Raw genomic sequence first — 25,679 nt, 5'->3', positions numbered from 1 at the left:
ACCCGCAGACAGTCATACCCATGCCCTTGTTAGTCCCAGGTCCCCCGGATGCTCTGTATTGTAAGCTCCGAGTAAGCCCTTTTACCAATGGCACTCCGTCGTGTACATCGTAATACCCGTAGACAATCGTACCCATGCCATTGTTGGTCCCAGGTCACTCAAATGCTCTGTTATGTAAGCTTCGGGTATCCCCTATGACCAACGGCACTGCGTCGTCTACAATGTAAAATGACCCCAACTTTCGTTGTCTTCTTAACAGTAATTACACCTGCCACAAGGTAACTGTTCCAGTGGTGTCCCAGCATGACACTCTTCGCAATGCCTCTTTTCAACCGGCATTAAAGACATTGCGTTAGCTTTACCATGCTCACGACATACCCCGTGCTGCAGCACTATATTTAACGGAGACAGCTGCTCCGACAACAGTCTTACCATTTGATCTCGAGGCTCTCGGAACCCTATTAACCACCTTAAACTTGAGTGGTCATTCCGTACAATAAAAGTATGAACCTGTCTATCCCAGTCAGCAAGGCTAACCCAGGCGGTGGCATTAGAGCCTCTGTCAAAGCTTCAAAAGCTTCGACCTCCTCTTCCCGCCACACAAACCGAAGTTTTCCTGTTAAAGAATAAAGAGATTCTGCTTTTATAAAGCCTCTATGGTAGTTCACCAGATCTATCTCGACTGGATATAACTGCCATGGCTTCTTCAAATTTAAGCTCTAATTGTTTAATTGCCTCCATGACAGTCCTATTATCCGGTGCCCCTTGTGCGCTACCGGCCATTTCTCCCACTACGTATACGCGTTCCTCCTCTCTGCACCGCTTTGATTTGCGCTTTGGTATACCAAACATGGCCATGTGTGCCTGATGGTATTTACGTACTACCTGCTTGGCCTGTCGGATACTCGTAGGACTATGCATAAACTCATGGTAGCCAGCAGCCTTATTCAACTGGCCCTGACAGAAACGATTTATGACTTGATTAGTCAGAAACGAATCTGGCAGGCCCTTGAACGCTCTTGTCGCAATTGTCAAAAGCCGGTCTGCAAAATCATCCAACCTCTGGCAAGCCTGTTGAAATTGCAATAGAGCAACAGCTGGCAACTCGTGCTCGCCAAACCGAACCTCAAGTTTACCACGAAAACCCTGGTAGGAGTTCACCTCATCACTATCATGTATCAATGCATCATAGTCCATAGCTATGCCGGTAAGACAACAGCACAAGCCCTCAAATTTCTCCGCATCTGACCATCCTCATGCCTCAGCATATCAGGTAAACTTTGAATCAAAAACTTCCCAGCTGCCCTTACCGTTGAATGTCAAATGCTTTGGTAAAGAACTTAACGATTTTCTTTATAGTCGGCTCCCACTCCCCCACCTGATGATGGCCTACTTGCATTGACATTACCATCATCACTAAAAGGAGTGCTACCTTCACCAAGGTTGAAATTCAGTTTCGTTCCTGGTAACGATACACCACTCCTGCCTGATGATGTTGTTCCAAAAAATTCAGCTGAGTTTTAAAACAGACTAAAGTTTTGCGTAAAAGTTTGGAAACGGCACAAATCTGTCATACTTTATACTTCATTCATTTATAGTTCATTCATATCACACGGTTTTGTTCAAGCTAAGGTTGAAAATGACAGCGATTTAGCGGCTATATCCAGCGATAAAATTCACGTTATTCAAATTAAAAAAAAAAAAAATAACACAGAAACAACAACAACAAAAAACAACAACAAAAAACAACCAAACACACATACTGATAAAAACGGTGGAAGATTTTATTTGAGTGTTAAATATGAATACGGTCAAATGCTGACAAAATCATAGCCATTGTTACTCTAATCATAAAAACAGATTTTTTTGTGCTTCAAGGCGTTCATTCTAGCTTTGATGTCGAAAAGAATATATCAGAAAATCTATATAAAGTAGGCAGTAGTTATATCCACTCCTTTTATGAACTACAAGTAGATATTTTATTGTTAAAAATATGACCAAAAACTGGATGCGAAATGAAATCTTTAGGGTACAATCTGTTTACTGTCAACGCTTAGAACGTAAAGACATGGCGTCGTCAAGCGTAATGTTACAACTTCTTGACCTTATGATGACGTCATCGATGTCATGACGTTACGTGTCAGTTACCGCGCAAAAATTTTAGCTGTTATTTTGAAAGAATGTAATTCTGAGCACTTTTTATATCTTAGCTATTTTAAACAGCCATTAATTGTTGATATATTTTTATAAATCTTTCGCTTCAAATAAGAATATTCTTTGGCTTTTATATACTGATATTGAAATGTCATGTGGAATGTAAAACAATTTATGATGATAACTGATGTTATTAGGAATATAGATGGGTGAAAGGTTACTTATTACGGCCATCTTAGAATTAAGTCGGGCAGTTTGTTTTGTAATACCTATTTTAGCTGCTCATGTGAGTTATTGTGATCGCTCGATTTCCGGCGTCCGTCGTTTGTCTGTCGTCTGTTTGTCAACATTTAGTTTGTGTATGCAATAGAGGCTGTAATTTTCAATTGATCTTCATGAAATTTGATTAGAATAATTGCCTTGATGAAATCTAGGTTAAATTCGAATATGGGTTATCTTGAGTCAAAAACTAGGTCGCTAGGTCAAATCAAAGAAAAACCTTGTGATTGTGATAGAGGCTGTATTTTTCAATTGATCTTCATAAAATTTGGTCAGAATGAATACCTTGATAAAATCTAGGTCAAATTTGCATAGGGTCATCTGGGGTTAAAAACTAGGTCACTAGGCCATATCAAAGGAAAACTTTGTGTATGCAATATGGGCTACAATTTACACCGGATCTTCGGAAATTTGATTAGAATGTTTGTCTAGATAAAATCTAGGTCAAGTTTGAATATGGGTTATCTACGGTCAAAAACTAGGTCACTCGGTCAAATTAAAGAGAAACCTTGTGTAAACAATAGTGGCTGCATTTTACACTGGATATTCGTACAATTTAGTCAGAATGATTGTCTTGATAAGATCTAGGCCAAATTTGAGTATGGGTCATCTTGGATTAAAAACTAGGTCACTAGGTAAAATCAAAGAAAACCCTTGTGTATGCGATAGAGGCTGTATTTTTCAATTGATTTTCATGAAATTTAGTCAGAATGATTGCCTTGATCAAATCTAGGTCAAGTTTGAATATAGGTCATCTGAGATTAAATACTAGGTCACTAGGTCAAATCAAAGAAAAACCTTGTCTATGCAATAGGGACTACATTTTACATTGGATCTTAATGAATTTAAGTCAGAGTAATTGCTTTAATAAAATCTAGGTCGTGTTTTAATATAAGTAATCTTGGGTCAAAAACTAGGTCACTAGGTCAAATCAAGGATAAACCTTGTGTTTGCAACAGGGACTGCATTTTACACTGGATCTTCATGTAATTTCATCAGAATGTTTGTCTGGATGAAATCTAGGTCAAGTTCGAATATGGGTTATCTGGGGTTAAGAACTAGGTCACCCGGTCAAATCAAAGAAAAACCTTTTGTACGTAATAGGGGCTACATTTTACACTGGATATTCATGCCATTTTATCAGATTGGCTGCCTTGGTGAAATCTAAGTCGGTTTGAATATAGGTAATCTGGGGTCAAAAACTAGATCGCAAGGTCAAATCAAAGAAAAACCTTGTGTATGCAATAGGGACTGCATTTTACATCGGAGCTTCATGAAATTTGATCACTATGATTGTCTTGATGACCTCTATGTCACGTTTGAATCTGGGTCATGTTGGGTCAAAAACTATGTCATCCAGTCAAATTAATGGAAAAGCTTGATAACACTGCAGAGGCCACGTTTTTGCCCATATTTCATGAAGTTTGGTCAAAATGTTTATCTTGATGATCTTTGGCACATTCTCGAATCTTGGTCATCTGGGGTCAAAATCTAGGTCACCTGTTAAAAGAAAAGAAAAACATTGTGTATGCAACAGAGCTTGCATTTTATAATTTAAGTGCATGAAACTTTGTCAGAATGTTTGTCTGCATGAAATCTCGGACTAATTTCTATCTGGGTTACATGGGTTTAAAAACTAGGTCACCAGGCAAATCGAAGAATAAGCTTGTTTACACTCTAGGTGCCACTTGTTTTTATTCTATCTTCATAAAATATTGTTTTTTAATCATAACATCTTGGATGCTTTCGAATCTGGGTCACGTGGGGTCAAAAACTAGGTCACTAGGTAAAATCAAAGGAAAAGCTTGTATACACTCTAGAGGCCACTTTTTTGTTTCAATCTTCCCGAAACTTTATCAGAATGTTTGTTTTTATGGAATCCTGGACAAGCACGAATCTGGGTCATGTGGGGTCAAAAACTAGGTCACTAGGTCAAATCAAAGAAAATACCTGTTTACACTCAAGAGGCCATATTTTTGGTCCAAGCGTAATGAAAATTGGTCAGAATATTTGTTTCCATGAAATCACTAGGTCAAACATGTTTACAGTGTTATGGTGTGTTTCTCAGATGAGCGACCTAGGGCCATCTTGGCCTTCTTGTTTGCAATTTCCGTTGATAATTTGGTACGTATATACTAAAGCTTTTCTATAAAAGATAATAGGTAAGGGTAGTTTTCTCGGAAGCACAGAGCATTGACAACATATCCTCAGAGCCACGCATTTGCAAAGTAGGCCCACAACAAAAAGAAGCTGTAAGTGAAGAATTTTACAGACGGGTTGCTTCAAAAATCCAACAAGAACATTTACATTTTATGCAAAATATAGATAGAGTGGGGTGGGGTGGGGGGGGGGGGGGGTAGAAATGGGGGCGGGGGAGGAGGTTGGAGGGGAAAGTAGGACAAGAATGAATATACAAAGGGAATGCTACGTTTCTTAATCACAGTTACACTACAACGTTAACCACAATAGCGCAGACATTCATGTACCAAAGATAAATACACACAACCACACCCAACTAACTAACATAGATAAACAGACAAGTAAGATACAACATCCCTGTATGGCACCGCTTTAGACACACAAGCACACACACGCACACATATAAAATCATTTATTTCATTGAAATATAGTGATATCTTGAATAAGATTAATGTTATCGTGATAACAAACCCTGTTGCAATAACTATAACTCTTTTTATATAAGTATTGATTTAGCTTACGTTTTATATTTATGTCTCTCTCATCCCCCCACCCCCACCCACCATGGGGTAGACTTTAGATTGTTTTTGCCCTTTCCGTCCGTCCGTCCATCCGTCCCACTTCATTTCCTATCAATAACTGGAGAACCATTTGACCTAGAACCTTCAAACTTCATAGGGTGACAGGGCTTATAGAGTAGACGACCCCTATTGTTTTTGGGGTCACTCCATCAAAGGTCAAGGTCACAGGGGCCTGAACGTGGAAAACCATTTCCGATCAATAATTTGAGAACCACTTGACCCAAAATGTTGAAACTTCATGATGATTGGTCATGCAGAGTAAATGATCCCTTTTGATTTTGGGGTCACTCTGTTAAAGGTCAAGGTCACAGGGGTCTGAACATGGAAAACTATTTCTGAAGCACTTGACCCAGAATGTTGAAACGTCATAGGATGATTGGACATGCAGAATAGATGACCCGTATTGATTTTGGGGTCACTCTATTAAAGGGCAAGGTCACAGCGGACAGAACATGTAAATCCATTTCCGGTCAATAACTTGAGAACCATTTGACCTAGAACCTTCAAACTTCATAGGGTGGGGTGATAGGATGTTCCCTATTGTTTTTGGTGTCACTCCATCAAAGATCAAGACCACAGGGGCATGAACGTGGAAAACCGTTTCTTATCAACAACTTGAGAACGACTTGACCCAGAACGTTGACACTTCATAGTTTGATTAAACATGTAGAGTTAATGACCCCTATTGCTTTTTAGATCACTTGATTATAAGTCAAGGTCACAGGGACCTTTTACTCCAGAACCTTTAAACTTCACAGGATGATAGGACTGAAAAAGAATATGACCCTTATCGTTTTTTGGGTCACTTGAGCTAAGGTCAAGGTCACAGGGGCATGAACATAGAATACACTTTCCGATCAATAACTTGAAAATCACTTGACTCAGAATGTTGAAACTTCATAGGATGATTGGTCATGCAGAGTAGATGGCCCCTTCTGATTTTGGGGTCACTCGATCAAAGGCCAATGTCACAGAGTCCTGAACATAAAAAAAACCCATTTCCAACTCATAACTTGAGAACCACTAGGCCAATAATGTTAAAACGTAGTGGGATGATTGGACATTCCAAGTAGATGTTCCCAATTGCAGCCAACCATCAGTGTCTCTTTGACTTTCGCTCCTGTCTGCTATTGACTTCTTGCTTATATGACTTTGCATTGAGGGAGACATGCGCTTTTCTACAAAAGCATCTTCTAGTTTTATATTGATGGTAGCTTTTAAACGGTAAAAGAGAATTGATAAAACTATGTAAGATGTATGAATCATAATTTTATTTTGAAAACTTCTTTATATGTATTTCCTTTGTTGACATTTTTATTTTGACAGTTTTGAAAAAAAAAACCTAAAGAGGATATAATGACACTTGATTTTGACAATAGGTATGAAAACAATTGTAACACTCAAGAAACATAACAGTATCTGCAATAATTGTTCATTTAGCTCCCCTTTTGTCTGCTGAAACTGAAGATTGGGCTGTTTCAAACAGCACTCTTCTGAGTAGATGTTTGGTGATAATTTACTGCAATATTTCAAAACTTTCTATAATTATTTTTGTGTATTTTCAGTTAGTAACAAAGACAGCAGATATCACAGTCTATCAGTTCATATTGTTGAAGGCAGTCTTGACAAAATGAAGGTAAAGAATGTAATTTACTTAGTATTTTAAACAAAGTTGTTATACAGTTAACAGTACCTGAATATGTAATATTGTACTTGGCTCCTGTGGATTTTGCCAGGCCTGGATCCCAGGAGGCGCTTGCTCCGAGTATGATCTGGACTAGCAAAATGCATGACTGAAGAATGCATCATTGCAAATCAAGGTAATAACCCTATTATTATATAAATACACAGGTAGCTAGGCATATTAAGTCATTTATTTTGGAAAATACTGCATTTTGTGATGCAAGCATAAAATTTGGCATGTGTACTCGTCTGAGCCTACTTTTTTCAAAAAACCCGTTAGCCACTTGAAAATTAAATATGGCGGCCATTTTTCAAGATGGCCGCCACAGGAAGTTTATTTTAGACTTGAACAGACTTAAACCGAGTTCTTTTTTCTTTTGTCAATTTTGAGGAAAAGATATCTTTTAAGATGTTTTCTGTGTGCAAAACCTATTTTTGAGACACAAAAGAATGGTTTCAAAATCCAATATGGCGTCTTTTTTTTCAAGATGGCCGCCGTTTTATATGAAAGAACTAATTTTCCATTAATGTTGACGTTTTTAGTTGAAATAATTTTAATGTTATAGTCGAACGGCATACTTAGAGTGTTGAAGGACAGCTTTTGTCTCGCCTGCGGCTTTAGGAACTGACGGCGGACTATGACGTAGCTTTTCCGGCGGGACGGTGATGACGACGGCGGCGTTGGCTTCAACGTTAAGTATGTATGTCAAGTCCTTATCTCAAAAACTACTCTGTTCATTGGATTGAAACTTCGCACATGCCTTTGAGGTCATTAGGCGCTGTACCAGGCCATGTTCCATAACTCTGACAAAGATTTTAACAAAATTATCTCCCTTTTTAACTTAGAATTTGTAACGTCAGGTCATCGTATTAAGTATTTTTCTCAGAAACTATTAAGTTTATTGGGTTGAAACTTCACACACGCCTTCATGGTCATTAGGCACTGTACAAAGGCAAGTTCCATACCTCTGACATGAATGTAGACAATTTATCCCCCTTTCAAAATTAGAAATTGTAACGTTAAGTTTTTGTGTCTCTACATGGAATGATATTCAATTATGTCCCTTTATGGCCGTCACTGCTTGATTAGAACTTGTGGTCCAGCTTTATATAACGCAGACATTTTTAAAATTAATGTGTAAATAGCAATCGACGTAGACACATCAATTTTGATAAACAAAAGATCTGCTTTGTGTCATAGGTGAAACAATGCAGATATTCTGTATTTCCTCTGAAAGGCATGTCTCAAGACTTTATATTTTGGCCAAATAGTTGTCACATTTGCAGCTGTATAGATCTGTACAAGGGGGTCAGTGATGAGTATTGAGGACAAGATGGTTCTTGGAAAGTTTGTCATCTTCATTGTGTTAGTCTTGATATGTTTGCCCAAAAACAGATGTCATATGACGATATTTTTCCGAACTCAAGCAGCCTTTGCCCAACACACAAAGCTTGCTGCATATCAAACCGATTGCATATGGGGACAGGCACTGTTTTGCTAAATGGAATTCGAGAATGTGCTGAATGGGGTTGGGAGAAACATGGTGACCTTTACAAGATACACTGGACAACAATCCACCAGTTGCGAATAGCTGTAAAGAACTGACCGAATGTACATGTTAAACAGAAAGTTGTGGTAGGTGTAAATGCAATGGTTTTGGACTCCCGTGTACAGATCTATACAGTTGCAAATATGACAACTATTTGGCCAAAAAGTCTTGAGACATGCCTTTCAGAGGAAACAAGTACAGTATATCTGCATTGTTTCACCTATGACACAAAGCAGATCTTTTGTTTATCAAAATTGATGTGTCTACATGGATTGCTACATACACTTTGATTTTAAAAATGTCTGCCTTATATAAAGTTTGATTACAAGTTCCAATCAAGCAGTGACGGCCATAAAGGGACATAATTAAAATATATTCCATGTAGAGACACAAAAACTTATCGTTATAATTTCCAATTTTAAAAGGGGGATAATTTTGTTAAAATTCGTGTTAGAGTTACGGAACTTGGCTTTGTACGGTGCCTAATGACCATGAAGGCATGTGTGAAGTTTCAACCCAATTAAAATAGTAGTTTCTGAGAAAAGAACTTTAACACGAAGACTATGCGTTGAAAATTCTAAGTTTAAAAGGGGGATAATCTTGTTAAAATGTATGTCAGAGTTATGGAACTTGTCTTTGTACAGCGCCTAATGATTACAAAGACATGTGTGAAGTTTCAATCCAATAAACAGAGTAGGTTCTGAGAAAAACAAACTTCACATGCAACCTTAACGTTGACGTCACCGCCGCCATCATCATTGCCGTCGCCGTCGGAAAAGCTACACCTGAGTCCGCCATCAGTTTAAAAAGTCACAAGCGAGACAAAACTTTCCTTCAACACTCTAAGTATGTTATTTGTCCATAACATTAAAATTGATTTAACTGGGAACGTCATTGTAAATGGCAAATTAGTGCTTTTTACATGGAACGGCGGCCATCTTGTAAAAAAGACGCCATATTGGATTTTGAAACCAGTCTTATGTGTATCAAAAATAGGTTTTGCACAAGCAAAGCTTCTTAAGAGATATTTTTTCTAAAAATTAACAAAGATAATCTCTGTATAGGTCTGTTCAAGTCAAAAATCAACTTCCTGTGTCGGTCATCTTGAAAAATGGCCGCCATTTTGAATTTTCAAGTGGCTAGCGAGCTTTTTGAAAAAAGTAGGCTCAGACGAGTATACATGCCAAATTTCATGCTTGCATCACCAAATGCAGTATTGTTTCAGTAATCTGCCCTGCTATAGTTCTGACCTATTTCTATTCTTATATCAGCCAGAACGCACTATAAATTTTGACAATTATTGGCAGAAACTTATTTGAAGCGGTGACAAGTATTTCTGCGATTGAATATTTTTTTCGTATCTGATGGGGAGTTAAATACAGGATATTGTATTCGAGATACGGCTTGTATTTAAAAAGAAAATTCTTAGGTATATACGTGTGTAATTAAATTTTGCAAGGGTACTTGTGCTTCTAAAACCGTTTTTTTTTTCTGTCCATTTTCAAAAAATGGAAAATGGGACATATCATGCGGTTGTTTATCTGTCAAGAATTTTCTTATTTTGATATTTGTGGAAAATTTTTAGCATTTCTAAAAGCCAAACAGTCTATCCGTCACTTTTTATACGCCCGTCTCTGAAAGAGCGGGGCATATTATGTGAACACCCGTGACGGGCGGGCGGTCGGCGTCCAAAAGCATTTCCGCTCTCTAAGTCGAACAGTTTTCATCCGATCTTCACCAAACTTGATGACAATGTTTGTGGGCATAATATTTCGGCCAAACCGCCAAAGGCACTCTTGAATTATGGCCCTTGAATAAGTTCGATGACGGGCATATTTTGTGAAAGTCTGCCACTCTTGTTTAAAAGTGCTGAACTCTTATTCCTACAGTTTCCATCGTATTGATATGAAACTTGGTCTGCTCCATGAACATTAAGTGGATATGCACGTATTGTCAGTATTTTCATGTCCGCTGATTATTTTAGTACTTTGTCAAATCTAGCTTTTGAGACTATAAATGATTCAAATATATCTATATCAGCTCATAGACATAAGGCATTGGTTAGTGAGGGCTCTTTGCCTTCTATAATAGGTACCATTTACAGGCCTTTTCTCTTCAGAATTTTTTTAATCATGCAGTTTTCCCCAAAAATTGACTTTTGATCAGGTTTTGTATTCCCTTTTGCCCAAATACATAGTTATTTTCCCCTAAGCATGCCTCGTGCGCCCACGCATCAGCTTAAGAATAATTCTATTACACAGATATTGAATAGACTCCATGATCCCAAAGGACCAGAAAATATAACAACACTGAATCCAAGTACTGGGAGACTTTTTACGGCCGCCGCATGGCACATAAAGATTGTTTTTGTGATAGTTAATATAATCTATAAAAAGACCCATTGAAAGCAAAAATGCAACCAAGGAAAATAATAGCAGGTTTTATTGAGTCTGTTCATTAGAGGTAATGGAAAGGGCAACACTCGCACCCCTAGTACCTGTTTAAGTGGAATTCTATTATACAGATATTGAATATAATTAATTTTCTCCAAGAGTGCAGTACTGTGACACAAGCTTAGATATATTTGCATGTAGCATTGGATGCTGCTGCACTGGTACCCTCTTCAAAAGACCTGACGTTAGACCACCTAAAAAGGTTCATAGAGCTGTAATATGACTAAATCTAACTGGAGTTTTATTCTATTTGAACAAAAATATTTTACATGCACCGCTAACAATGTTTCTCCAAGCCGGTTCACTTCAGTCAAAGGGCCTTAAGTTACACTAGAAAACTTGCAATAACATTTATTAATTAATGGTCTAAGCCTGCTCCTCGTATACAACTTCCACCAAACTTCACAGGATGATCAGTGACAAGTCTAGTTGAGTGTATGTATGTCATTGAATCTTCAGTGATTTTCCTTGAAGTTATGGTCCTTAATTTGTGGCATTTTACAATGTGTGCATGTTGAGTGATGGAAGATGTAAGTTTTTTGTGAAAGGGTTGTAAGGTCAAAGTGACAGGTAAGAAGTGACCTTTAAGCTTTGAATGATGTCATATCAATGGTTGGAGAATACATAGACCTTCAGCAGCAAAATATAATAAAATCATAACCTATGGTCATTAGATGACTTTTGTTTCTGGATCACTATGGTCAAAGACCAAGCTTACCTCATACCTTGAGATTTAAATACCCAGTTACTTCTCACAGGCCATCATGGGAGCATATGTATACAAACTGTTATTCATTTCTTTTTTTTTTCATTTAGGCTGATGCATTAGCATGTACAGTATCGTCTAACATGGATTTGTTACGTGGTGCAGTCTCTGAAGCTTTGTTGAAACGTGGTGGAATAAAATTACAAGAAGATTTAGATGCAAAGTCTCACGGACGTTTACCTTTTGGTGATATAGTAGCAGTTCCTGGACATAAACTTGACTGTACACATGTTTTGTTTGGAGTTATGTACCCATTCAGCAAGAAGTATGCAAAAGGGTTCAGGTCACTGGAGCAGTATTATCGGTCGGTGAGTAGGAATTTCAGATTACTCATTTTGAACATTGCTTGGTTTGATCAATTCGGAGCTTATCTGCATATCATGTCTGTGAGAAGAGAAGCGAAATCAGAGTATATATTGTGTACAATTTACAATATCATGTATTGCACTGCAAGTTTTTAATCCTCTACCAGTTTGACTGGTTGGGGGCTATATTTTGCCCTCCATCTGTCAGTCATTCTAACTATTCAGTCTATCCCTTATATTTTGATCCATATGCAGGGGTGTAAAATTCCACTCGCCCGTTCGCATTGGCGAGTTAAAGTTTGGATAGGACGAGCGGACCTCATTGTATATTCCACCGATCAGGCGAGTACTTTAAACGTCGTAACTTTACCAAATTTCAGCAAAAAATGTTTTGAATTACAAACTTTCCATTGGTAGACACTTTAAAATTTAATCGCTTACCGATACTGATTGCGTGCTAGACTGTGATTATTATTATAATTATCGATGCAATTATTACAAGAAAACCATGTACAGTAAGCCAGTCAAGATAAACTTGTTTATCCGAGTTAATGTTATTGTCGTCACCATTTATTTTCCCATACTTTGTCAAAGCATGGCAAATCAACATCTGTAGTTTATTTGGAGAGCGACGGGTGGTAGAGATGACAAAAATACAGTGAAAGAAAAAGAAAAAGGTCTGCTGTTAAGGATGTAGGAACGAATTTTTTCTAACGTTAAGATTGTTAATACTCTGTGAGCTTGAAGAACATTTCCAAGACAAACAAAAGAAGAAAAAATACAGGTCACCGAACTCGTTTTGATTTTATAGGGCATTTCCTTCACCCACTGTTTAAGCATTTCTGAAATTTTGTAAAATTGAAAAAATGGTGGTACTTTATAAAACATATAATATCCCACTTAATGTTATAGGGATTTTAGGTCTTACAGGGTAATATGAATACAAGAAGATGTCAGTATTATATAAGCATCAATGTCACTAACAAATCTTATTCATTTTTACATATTGACATAATTACCCCCACCCACTTTATTTTCAATGAAAAAAAAAAACATTTAGATTTCCAAAAAAAAAAATCTGACGTTAAGATTTTCAAAATATTTTGCAGCTTTAATGACAAACAAAAATGCTTCAAAATGGAAAGAAAAAAAGTTGGGGTCACCGTGCATCTCGTGCATCTAAGAGATTTATTAAAAAAAGCTGTTAATAACTGGTGATTTTTTATATTTTTGTTCTTTTTGTTTAAATTTGTATTTTCTAGATAATAAAAAGTGCTATCTTGAAAACTTTTATTTCAATTATAGCTGTATTATATATGTATCAGTCAGGAAAATATTAAAACCAAACCTGATCTACTTTAATAGATATTTGAAATTATCTACCCCTACCCCATTGTAAATCTTACGTCAATTTTAGGCAAATGCCAGCCAAAAATAAGGCTGAATTTTTTTTCGCAAAAAGTAGAATCTATTCGATTAAATGGTACATTGTTAGCCATATTTTAATTATTTGGCATTAATTTTTGGCAAAACTTTTGATAGAAAGCAAAATTAGAAGAAACATTTTTCAAAATGGTGGATATCTTGAAAAAAAAAACGCTCGTACATCCTTAAAAGAAAATTTAAGCAGAACGAATATATTTAATAAAAAAGGTAAATGTAGTGTACAAGAGAATATTATTTATCTACTATGTGTTATATTTGAAATTTATTTGTTGTGCATAATACTCCTTTTATAAAAGTGACAGTATTAAAAATGCCGTTAAGATAGTTGTAATATTATTAGGGCGAGTGACTGTTGACTAAGGGCGAATAGATTTTACTGGCTACTAGTCCTGCAGAGCGAGTGGTGTGAAAATGTTTTTACACCCCTGATATGGACAAGCATCTAGTTCTCAGGCAAGAGTTGATGAGAGCAGTTAGGAAAAAGAGATCAGAGCTGAATAGAAAATTCAATCTTCATCATAACAACGCTACTCCATGTATGTCAGTGATTACCGGGGCAGCAACGGCTGAGTTAGAAACCGAATCTACCAGACTACTGTCCAGACATGGCATATATGTGATTTTGTGATTGCTCTGTATGTCAGCATCAACACTTTATTTAACATCTTCTCCTGAAAATACTGGCCAGAATTACATTAAACTTGGTCTGAAGCATTCTGGCATAGACCTCTCTCAAATTTATTTAAATTGTTCCACTTGACTGCATCTAGGGATGCCAGAGCTAAAAAAGTAACAGCTTTAAATAAATTGTTCTCATAAACCACTGCTTTAATCTTCATAAAACTTGGTCTGTAGCATCCTTGGATGGACCCTGTTCAGTTTTCTTAAAATAGTTCCATTTAACAGCACATAATGATCACAAGAACTAAAAATAGAAAAAATCTTAAAAGAACTAGATAACAGATTTTAACTGAATTTGTCTTTAGCTTCCTGGAAATTACCTTTCTTGCACACTAAACTGGCACCTTCACCTCCATGCCAGATGACACTTGTGCTGTTAATGACTAACGATTCTTGCGTTCTTATAAAATGCAATAGAAATCAAATACTTTGATATTTGTTCTCCATTCCATATTGTATATTTCGCAATTCAAAATAAGTTTACAGGAAAAACATAACATTACGCTACAAATGATAAAACTAAACCAGAACTTTTTTGTTGTGCATCATTGAAACATCATGACGTCACTTCTGTTTATGGATGTTGATTTTCTGTGCTTTGTTTACATAGGAGAGAGCAGTGCTACGTTTTGCTCTGTTCATTCAATAATGTGGTAAAATATGGTATGTTGGATTTCCTGATGTCATATCATATATCGTCATGTTCTCATGACTTGAACATTCTTGAAGTTAAAATCCGCGGAAAATTGTCCTGTCTGGAGGAAATCCTAGGAACTCCTGGGCCCAGTTGTTCGAAAGGCTGTTAAATTTAACGATCTGTTAAGTTAAATTGACTAACGGGCTGTTACTTAACGGACTATTAAAAAAGTGTTGCTCAAATGATTGTAACATGAGTGTTAACTAACACTCATTTTGATTTTTAACAGGTGGTTAAATCTATTTAACTAGCTGTTAATTGCCACTGTCAGTCCCACCATTCAACTTCCTGTCTCTTGCAAAATGGCATCTGGCAGCCAAAAGTGAGAGCTTGACAGTAAAAATACAAAGAAATCAAATAAAACAAGATCTAGCAACTTCAGTGCAGATGAAACCTTAAAGCTGGAAGAGCTGGTAAGAGAAAAATTTGATATACTGAACTCGTAATTATCTAACACGGTAACCAATATAAAACCCCCCGAGATATGGAGAAGTATTAGTATGCAAGTGTCAGCATTAGGCTATGCACACCGGTCTGAAAAGACATGCATGGAGAAATGAGCCAACTTGAAAAGGAAAGCAAAAGGTGAAATAACAAAAGAAAAGATTCAGAGGAGGCAGATAGGTGGAGGGGCATGTCAAGGCATATCAAGGCTCCAGCCAGCAGTCCAACAGAATTGCAGACTTATATCAGGATGCTGCATCTTTCATGGGCATTAGCGGTGGCCTTGATAGAGACGAGCCTGGTAACAGAATTTAACAAAACGATTAAATTTAACGACTCGTTATCAGATATAACGGACCGTTATATTTAACAGACTTTCGAACAACTGGCCCCTGATGTCAAAAAATCTCACGATAATTGTCATGAAACTCAGTTGCATTCAAATGCGTTTGATAGGTAGAGAATGCTAATCTTCAGGGTTGAAACCTTTATTCATTTCGGCAAGGCAAACCAATTTGCTTGTAATCATAAGATTAGTTAGTAGGTCTAGAACCGTAACTCTATCATTTTGTCAGAATTATGGCCCGTTCTTGACTGTCTAGAAAATTGTTATTTTTGGGTAATTTTTGTGTTTAGGTTCACTTGTTATAGCTATGAAACTTGATATATTTTCTGTCATTAATAGGTGAGTACGAAGGCAAAGAACCATTATATATACTATTTGCGAGCATATAGTTGCCGCTTTGTCCGTCCCTCCGTCACACTTTTTTCCGGAGTATAACTTGAAAAGTATTAATGGCATTTGATTGAAACTTCACATTATCATAGAGGCCATCAAGACAAAGTGCAGTGTCAAAATATCATAACTCTACCTGACCTAGTTTTTTTTTAGCTCACTTCGTGCTCAAAGGTGAGCTTTTGTGATCGCCCTGTGTCCATCGTCCATCGTCGTCCGTCGTCAACAATTTGACTGTTAACACTCTAGAGGTAACAATTATGGCCCAATCTTAATGAAACTTAGTCAGAATGTTACTCTTAATAAAATCTTGAAAGAATTCGATATTGGGTCAAGTAGGATCAAAAACTAGGTCACCAGGTCTAATTAAAGGAAAAACTTGTTAACACTCTAGAGGCCACATTTATTACTTTATCTTCATGAAACTTGGTCAGAATGTTAATCTTGATGATCTAGGTCAAGTTTAAATCTGGGTCAGGTGGGGTCAAGAACTAGGTCACCAGGTCAAATCAAATGTAAAGCTTGTTAACACTCTAGAGGCCACATTTATGAAATATCACTTTGAAACTTGGTCAGAATGTTAATCTTGATGATCTTTAGGTCAAGTTCAAATCTAGGTCAAGTGGGATCAGAAACTAGGTCATCAAGTCAAGTCAAAGGTAAAGTTTGTTAACACACTGGATGCCGCATTTTTGAATATACTTTAATGAAACTTGGTGAGAATGTTAACCTTGATGATTTTTAGTAGTTTAACTTTTTGAAGTTTAAATATTGGTCAGGTGGGGTCAAAAACTAGGTCACCAGGTCAAATCAAAAGAAAAGGCTAGTTTACTCTCCAGAGGCCACATTTATGACTGTATCTTCATGAAACTTGGTCGGAATGTTAATCTTGATGATCAAGTTTAAATCTATGTCAGGTGGGGTCAAAAACTAGGTTCCAGGTCAAATCAAATGTAAAGCTTGTTAACACTCTAGAGGCCACATTTATGACTGTATCTTCGTGAAACTTAGTCAGAATGGTGAATCTTGATGATCTTTAGGTCAAGTTTGAATCTAGGTTAAGTGGAATCAGAAACTAGGTCACCAGGTGAAATCAAAGGAAAAGCTTGTTAACACTGTAGAGGCCACATTTATCACTATATCATAATGAAGCATGGTCAGAATGTTAACCTTTATGATTTTTAGGTCAAGTTCAAATCTGGATTATGTGGGGTCAAAGACTAGGTCACCAGGTCAAATCAAATGAAAAGCTAGTTAACACTCTAGAGGCCACATCTATAACCATACTGTCAGAATGGTAACCTTGATGATCTATAGGTCAAGTTTAAATCTGGGTCAGGTGGGGTCAAAAACTAGGTAACCAGGTCAAATCAAAGGAAAGCTTGTCAACACTCTAGAGGCCACATTTATGACTGTATCTTCACTGTACGGAATGTGACCTACTGACCTACTTTTCTTTAAAGATACAGCCTTGAAATTTGGGTGACATGTACAGTTTTGCACACCGATCTTAAAACTGACTTCAGTGAACATGAATATGACCTACTGACCTACTTTCTTCAGGTGAGCGATACTGGGCCTTCAGGGCCCTCTTGTTAATTATCTTCCTTTATTATACAAAATAAGGCTTGTCACAGAATGATAGAGGTCATTGACGGGAAGTGCAATGTCAAAGAACCATAACTCTAATTTACCTAGTTTTTGAATTATCTCCTTATATTCAATTTTCTTCTTTTAATTATCTCCATTTTCTTTTTGTTTCTAATATGTTATTCCCCATTTTGGGACAAGCACATGTATCGGCGAGCATCATTCGGTTTTACCAGTTCCTTATGTTTATTGCCCTTTGTCAAGCACTTACAGATGAGCGTAAACTGCAGGTACTGTTCATGTAAAAATATACTGGCGCTTTCATTTTGTAAGGAAAATATTTCTTGTCTTAAACACTATCATAACTGTAATATTTCAGAACAAGTTTGGAGTTTTTAACTGCATAACGTTTTGTTTACGGTTTTAATTTTGAGATATCTTTTTCATTTACAGAGTGTTCACGAATTTGTGCAGAAATGTCTGAATCTTGCAGAAGAAAAAAAACTACGTACAATAGCATTCCCAGCAGTAGGAGCAGGCAACTTACAGTATCCGATAGACGTAGTTGCAGATCAAATGTTCAAAACTGTTATTAACTGGAGTGGAGTCTATGTAGAGAAAGTCGCATTTGTGATCTATCAGTCTGATAAAGATGTGTTAAAGGTAAACTTTGGCTCTTGCACTATTGCCATAAAGCTGCATCCCTCAAGATTAATGTCATATTTTCCTAATTTAGAAAATGGCGTCTTTAGTAGATAAAAATTTTAAAGTGATTAAGTGCATTTTAGGAATTGTTTATCTATAAAAACACACTTTTAGTCAATAAAAATGTAGAGGACTCTCAAAAGTGATAGTCATGCTATTGAAATTTGATATAAAATAGAGGAAATTAATCTGTACTTTGTTTCATACAGATTAAAACAATATAAGAATCTTTCACTGGTCAAAAGGTGCTGTTAGAAATATCTGGGTTGAGGGTAGCTGTTTCTGATGGAAAGCTAAGTTACCGCAGAACAGTTACCTGAAAGCCAGTATTTCCAGCTGCATCTTCAACTAGTATTATGTACTTTTCTTGCATGCTGTGTACTTAAAATCATGGAATAAATTAGGTAAAACGACTCTTTACAGCACTGTTTTATTACAGTAGCGTATGAATTTACGCATCCATTCATAAACTGCAGCTTGTGAGTCATCTTACATACTGGCAAAACTTGAATACAAGAATACCGGTTTATCATTTTCGGTATTTCATATCAACTGTGATCTGTTTTAAAACTTTCGAAATGCTGTTGCTGATCTAGAGGCATGCCCATTTAAGGTGTTAAACCCATTGGACATATTTAGAATTTGAAAAAAACAAACTGTATAGATATAGAAATAATATGCATAGACACATTAAGTTCAAAATTGTGAGTAATTTTAATCCAGCCAAGTTCCAGATAATGTTCATCCTCATAGGGGAACCTTTCAAGTTTTGAAAGTCAGCATATTGAGACAGCACATAATACTTGTTTAATGATTGTTTCCATTTTGGCTCACCAGAGCATGACAGATGTCTGTTGTTTGTCTATCTGCATAAGCATTTCCCTCAAACAGTATATGTGAAACCATTACATGGACTTTGCTGAAACTTAACCTGGATGTACCTTGGAAGAGCCTCTTCTATCAGCTCATCTTGGTTGCACATATAGGCTGCCAGAGCTAAAAATAGAAAATCTTAAAACAACAGAAACACTGCCCTGATTTGAAGCAATTTTATAAATATATTCATTCTCTGATCCTATACTAAGATTTTTTTAATTGTCATGAATCATAAATAAACATATAAATAAAATGGAAAACTTAAACATCTTTTTTTATAAGAAATTGTTGTCTTGATTTTAAAATGATTTCACACAAATGATCCTTTGGCGACAGTCTGATAATACTACTTTTATTCATATAAAAACCTGGTCACCAGAGAGCATGGTCACTTTTCCCTATATGTGTACAGTGGATATTTAAAAACCTCCATAACTCTGCCATCAAGGAAGGGATTTTGAAATTAGTTGGCACAAATGTTCCCCATAATGAGACATTTTGTTGTGGGCAGGAACGAGGCCCCTAGCTCCAAGGTCAGGGTCACACTTAGAGGTAAAATGTTAACCCAGTCTGTTTCATGTCCAATACATAACCCTGCCATTTATCAAGTGATTTTGAAATATCTGCACAAATGGTCTCAATAATGAAGCAATATATCATGCGCACAACCCAAATCTCTGGCTCCAAGGTCAAGGTCACACTTAGACGTCAAAGCTTTACATAGTCTGTTCCATGTCCAGTCCATCAGGGATTTTAGAAGGACTTGGCATAAATATTCCCCGTAATGAGATGATGCGTTATATGAAAGACCCACACCCCTATCTCCAAAGTCAAGGCCACACTTAGAAGTCGAGGATAAACACAATCTGTTTTGTGTCCAGTACATATCTTTGCCATTCATCATGGGATTTTGAAAAGATTTCCCATAATGAGACAACTTGTCATGAGCGAGACCCAGATCTCTAATTCTAAGGTCAAGGTCACACTTGGAGGTCACAGTTTTATGTCCAGCCCATAACTCTACCATTCTTAAAGGGATTTCAAAATAACTTGACACAAATGTTCCCAATAATGTAAACATTTGTCACAAGACCAAGACCCCTTTCTCAAAGATCAAGGTCACACTTACAGGTCAAGGACAATAGGTCTTATTTTTTGTCTGGTAAGTAAATGTACTCTGCATGGATGAATATTCAAGTAACTTTACTTAGTCACCATAACAAATTGATTTGTTGCATGTACAACTCCGATCTATGGCTCAAGAACAAGGTCAAATGGAGATAAATCATTTTGGTATTTTTTGTCTGGTCTGTACTTTTTTATACGCATGGATGTATATTTAAAAAGCATTGCATAAATATTCACCAATACAAGAAAATGTATTATGTACAAAGTTCAAGGTGTCAGGCGCCCAAGTTAATTTCTTTTTTTGTTGGTGCACAAAACTTCTTCCCTTCTATATGTTAACATACAATACATGTTTTTTATCAGTTTTCCCACTAATTATGTTTAAAGTAACTTGTTTCTAATTAAGTGACATGGCAAGATGAACTGTGAGAAGAAAATAAATTTGCTGTCATGCTCTCAAGTTTGTTAGTAAAAAGTCTTCAAAAACACATACAAACATTATATTTATTGACTAAAGTACAAAAGACATGTTGATAAAAAGCATAATAATATTGAATAAGCGATTGCAATTGTAGAATATCATATATTTTCGCGACCCGATTTGTATTGTCTTATTTTCAAGACTAAAAGATGGCTAATATTTTTCTTCAGGCCCAATGTTAGTCCCGACAAGGTAATTCATTGATGAGTGTTCATGAAGTTTAACACAAATATATATCATTATACCGCGGTTGATGCATGGATATCTTTCTTCAGGATCTCTTCAGTAACTGCAGAGTTTGGTAACTGCAGAGTTGCCCTTTAATTGTTATATATGTCAAAATATAGTCCACTGATTTACAAAACAATCTGTAGAACAGAGGATGTAAATTCACTGAATTTGCTTGTTGTAAAATGAATTTGACTCAAACTTGAACTGTTGTCCAACATCATCATTCATCTTGGAGGTATCAATCAGTCCAGTGACAGCTCTAGTTTCATCAGATATGCCCTATTTTACCACCAAATATCAAAATACTTCAATGTGCTGTCTCCTCTGACAGTTCTTGTTCAACGTATATGTAAAACTTTGCTTGCAGACGTGCATCCTTGTTTTAGCTCATTTGAGCACAAAGTGCCCACTGTGAACTATTGTGATCACCCTGTATCTGTAGTGATGCGTCAACAATTTGATTGTTTACACTCTAGAGGTAAAATCTTACTGAAACATGGTCAACATGTTACCATCAATAAAATCTAGAATGCTATTGTTACTGGGTCATCTGGGATAAAAAAAGGTCACTAGGTCAGCTAATAGGAAAACATTGTTAATACACACTCAACTTCAAAACATTTTGTTAAAATGATTGTCTTTGTAAAACTAAGGTCAAGTATGAAAACAGGGCAACTTGACATCTTAAACTAGGTCACTAGGTAAAATCATAGAAAGCCTTGTTAACACGCTTAGAGGCCATATTTTCCACTTGATTATCATAATTTTTTTGTCAAAATGTTGGCTCTATGAAAAATAGAACAGGTCATCATTAATCTTTGATAGTATGTTTGTATGTATGAAATCTAAGTCAAGTTAAAAAGTGGGGTACCTAAGATCAGAAGGTATGTCAATAGGTCGAATCATTGGTAATTGGATAATGATCTATCTGATTTACATTAAACATGGTCAAAATATTTGTCTCTATGAAATCGTGGTTAGCTTTGAAACTGGATTCTCTAGGTCAATTACTATATCACTAGGTCAAAATATTGAAAGACATACACTCAAAAGGCTACATTTTCTACCTGATCTTCATGAGAGTTAGCCAAGTATAGGATAAATTTGTAACTGGGTCACATTGAAGAAAACTAGGTCATAAGGTCAAATCAAAGAAAAATCTCTGTTAGCACTTTAGAGGCAACCTTTTTGCAACTTGATCATCATTAACCTTTGATAGTATGTTTGTATGTATGGAATCTAAGTCAAGTTGAACAGTGGGGTACCTAAGATCAGAAGGTATGTCAATAGGTCAAATCATTGGAAATTGGATAATGATCTATCTGATTTACATTAAACATGGACAAAATATTTGTCTCTATGAAATCTAGGTCATATTAGATACCTTATCTGGCATGAAGCACTAGGTCAGGTGAGTGATACATGGCCTTCAGGGCCCTCTTGTCTTGTATGGTTTGATTTATTTACTGTTTCATTGTATATTTGAAATAACCTTAAACATGTAAAAGCATTTTCTGAAGGGTGGAAAAGTTTTGTAAAGAAAATTAAAATATCAATGTAAAACTATGTACTTACTTTAGGTATATTAAGACTGATTTCAGTTTAATTTCTCATGAAGATAAATTTATACAAAGATGGTTTGTTTCAGGAGTTCCAGTTGGCAGAGAAGCAACATGGTATGTTTCAGTTATTGAATGATTCATTTTATTACCTCAGCTGAGCCAAAGGCTCATGGTGAGCTTTTGTGACCGCTCTATGTCCGTCGTGCGTCGTCCGCCGTGTGTCCACAATTTCTAAACAATCTCTTTCTTCAAAACCACTGAGCAGATTTAAACCAAACTTCACAGGATGGTCCTTGGGTGGACCCCTTTCAAAGTTGCCATAAGAATTGAAATCCATGCAGAACTCTGGTTGTCATGGCAACCGAAATGAAAAATCTAAAAATCTTGTCCAAAACCACAGGTCCTAGTGCTTTTGTATTTGGTATGTAGCATAATCTAGTGGTCCTCTACCAAGATTGTTCAAGTTATCTCCCCCCCCCCTAGGGTCAAATATGCCCCCGGGGTCACACGACGCTTTACATGGAATTACATGCAAGTGTATCATTGAAGGTTCCATGTGCACCGCCGTATGAACACATCTGCGGATGTCTCTAAATTATTTTTGTACTTGTAGCATGTGTAAATGTTGAGTTCTGCTCAAACCGGGGCTAGAGGGCGTGGACGGTAGCATGCATTTCCACTACCGTCCATGAACAGGCTCAATCAAACCGAGCCTACAACATTTTCGTTTTTGTCGTGTTGAGCGACCTGTGGAGTTTCCGCTTTTTCTATTTTACATAGACTTATATAGGGAAATGATTGAAAATCTTCTTTTCCAAAACCACAGGGTCTAGGGCTTTGATACTTTGTATGTAGCATCAACTAGTGTTCCTCTACCAAGATTTTTTAAATGACCCCCCTAGGGTCAAATATGGCCCCGCCCAGGGGGTCACGTGATTTATATAGTCTTATATAGGAAAGCACTTTAAAAATCTTCTTGTCTGAAACCACAAGACCTAGGCCTTTGACATCTGGCCTTGTGGTCCTCTACCAAGATTGTTCAAATTATTACCCTGCGGTGAAAAAGAGGCCCTGCCCCGGGGGTCCTAGTTTTACATAGACTTATATAGGAAAAAACTTTAAAAATCTTCTTATCTTAAAGTTCAAAGCCTAGGCCTTTGATATTTTGTATGTGTCATTACCTAGTTAATCTCTAACAAGATTTATCGAATTTTGCTCCTGGAGTGAAAAGAGGCCCCGCCCTGGGGGTCACTTGTTATATGAGTTATATAGGAAAAAATACTTCACAAAAATAATCAGATCATATTTTCTAGACTGTTTAATTATAATTACCTGGTGATCCCAAGTGATAAGGGGTCACTCGACGGTAACCTTGACCTACTGACCTACTTTCTTGTTTTTTAGCTCACCTGAACCGAAGGTTCATGGTGAGCTAATAGGATCGATTAATGTCCGTCCGTCCATCCGTCGTCCGTTCACATTTAGATTGTTTACACTCTATCATCCACAATTTTAAAGCAATCTTAATCAAACTTGGTCACAATGTTTTAAGGTGCAAGACTTCGGACGAGTTCGATTATGGGCAAGATCGGATTAGTATATCCAGAGTTACGTGCCCTTGATTGACAAACTTTACTATATTTTACTTTGTTTACACTCTAGCATCTTCATTTCTTCAACAATCCTAATCATATTTAGGTAGAATGTGTTTGACCTCAAGATCTTGGATGAGTTCGATTATGAGCAAAATCAGACTGGTATGACCAGAGTTATGTGCCCTTGATTGACAAAATTTTCTATATTTCACCTTGTTTACACTGTCTCTAGCAATTTCATTTCTTCACTAATCCTAATCATATTTAGGTAGAATGTGTATGACCGCAAGATCTTTGATGAGTTTCATTATGAGCAAAATCGGGCTGTTAGGACCAGAGATATGTGCCCTTGATTTGCAAAAAATACTATATTTTACGTTGTTTACCCTCTAACACCTTCATTACTTCAATCCATAATATATTTACACAGTATATGTATTGCTATAAGATCTTGGATGAGTTTTGAAAAAAATCAGACACGTAGGACCAGAGTTATATGTTCTTGATTTTGCAAAAATCCCTATATTTTACCTTGTTTACACTATAACACCTTCATTCCTTCAGCAATCCAAATTATATTTATATGTGTATGAGCATTGGATCTCAGATGAGTTTGATTATGAGTGAAATCTGACCATTAGGACTAGAGTTACTCGCTCTTGATTTTACAGAAACTGCTATATTTTCACTTATTTACACTGAAACAACTTCATTACCAATCCAAATGATATTTTCACAAAATGTGTGATTAAAAGATCATAGACGAGTTCGAAGAGCTAAATCAGTTTACTAGGACCAGAGGTATGTGCCCTTGATTTACAAAAAATGCTATATTTCACATTGTTTAGTATCTTTCTTTCTTCGCCAGTCCTAATCATGTGTAAGTGATTGATTTGAAAGTTTAAGGTTATGTCTTCAGGTAGTCTCAGATTATAAAGGTAGATAACTCTAGACTGACTTTATTTCAAATTACCTCCCTTTGTCTTTAAGTAAAATGAACATATTTTGGTAAGTACTTGCATGATTGGTTCCAAATTTCATTTATGTGATCAAGTGGACCCAGACAATCAGGGTAGACAACTCCGAAGTGAATATTTGACAAATAATCTCCCTTTATTTTATTTTGAATGGATCAAAGGAAAACCTTGTTAACAGTTGGCAAATGGTGCATGTTCCACTTTTGTTCAAATGTTATGAAATTATTTGCTTCTAAGTAACATCCTTAACTTATATGCTTAAGCCGGTGCTAGGGGGCATGGGCAATGTTGCTTTTTCTATTACTGCCCATGAACAGACTCAATCAAACCGAGTCTGCAATTTTCACTATTTGCCTTGCTCTCGGTGCTTCCGAGGGATCTACTTTCCAGATTTTATATTTCCTTGCCATTCCTCCACACAAACCCATTCGGCGGGGGCATTCGGAGGGGATACCAATATATCGAATTTGCTTGTTTCTTAACTACAGTCCTACTTCCCACATTGTCTTCAAGCTTCACGCTAGAGTTGGGCTAATAGTAGACATCTTTTGGTTTAGAAT

The 25,679-nt window shown here is 36.6% G+C and overlaps 1 protein-coding gene across 1 annotated transcript in view; it reads left to right on the top strand.

Annotated features, from left to right (window-relative positions):
* Positions 1–22,661, top strand: part of LOC128551709 (uncharacterized) — a gene marked incomplete at both ends in the record, with an annotated part of 62,658 nt that extends 39,997 nt beyond the window's left edge. The window contains 4 exons of the mRNA XM_053532626.1: positions 6,779–6,849; positions 11,716–11,973; positions 18,018–18,227; positions 22,634–22,661. Coding sequence (XP_053388601.1) covers positions 6,779–6,849; positions 11,716–11,973; positions 18,018–18,227; positions 22,634–22,661 — 567 coding nt within the window. The remainder of the gene's footprint in view (positions 1–6,778; positions 6,850–11,715; positions 11,974–18,017; positions 18,228–22,633) is intronic.
* Positions 22,662–25,679: the final 3,018 nt, after the last annotated feature.

Source organism: Mercenaria mercenaria, unplaced genomic scaffold, assembly GCF_021730395.1.
Source record: "Mercenaria mercenaria strain notata unplaced genomic scaffold, MADL_Memer_1 contig_158, whole genome shotgun sequence".
In the NCBI taxonomy this organism is placed as follows: Eukaryota; Metazoa; Mollusca; class Bivalvia; order Venerida; family Veneridae; genus Mercenaria; species Mercenaria mercenaria.
This window is presented reverse-complemented; position numbering and strand designations above follow the sequence as displayed.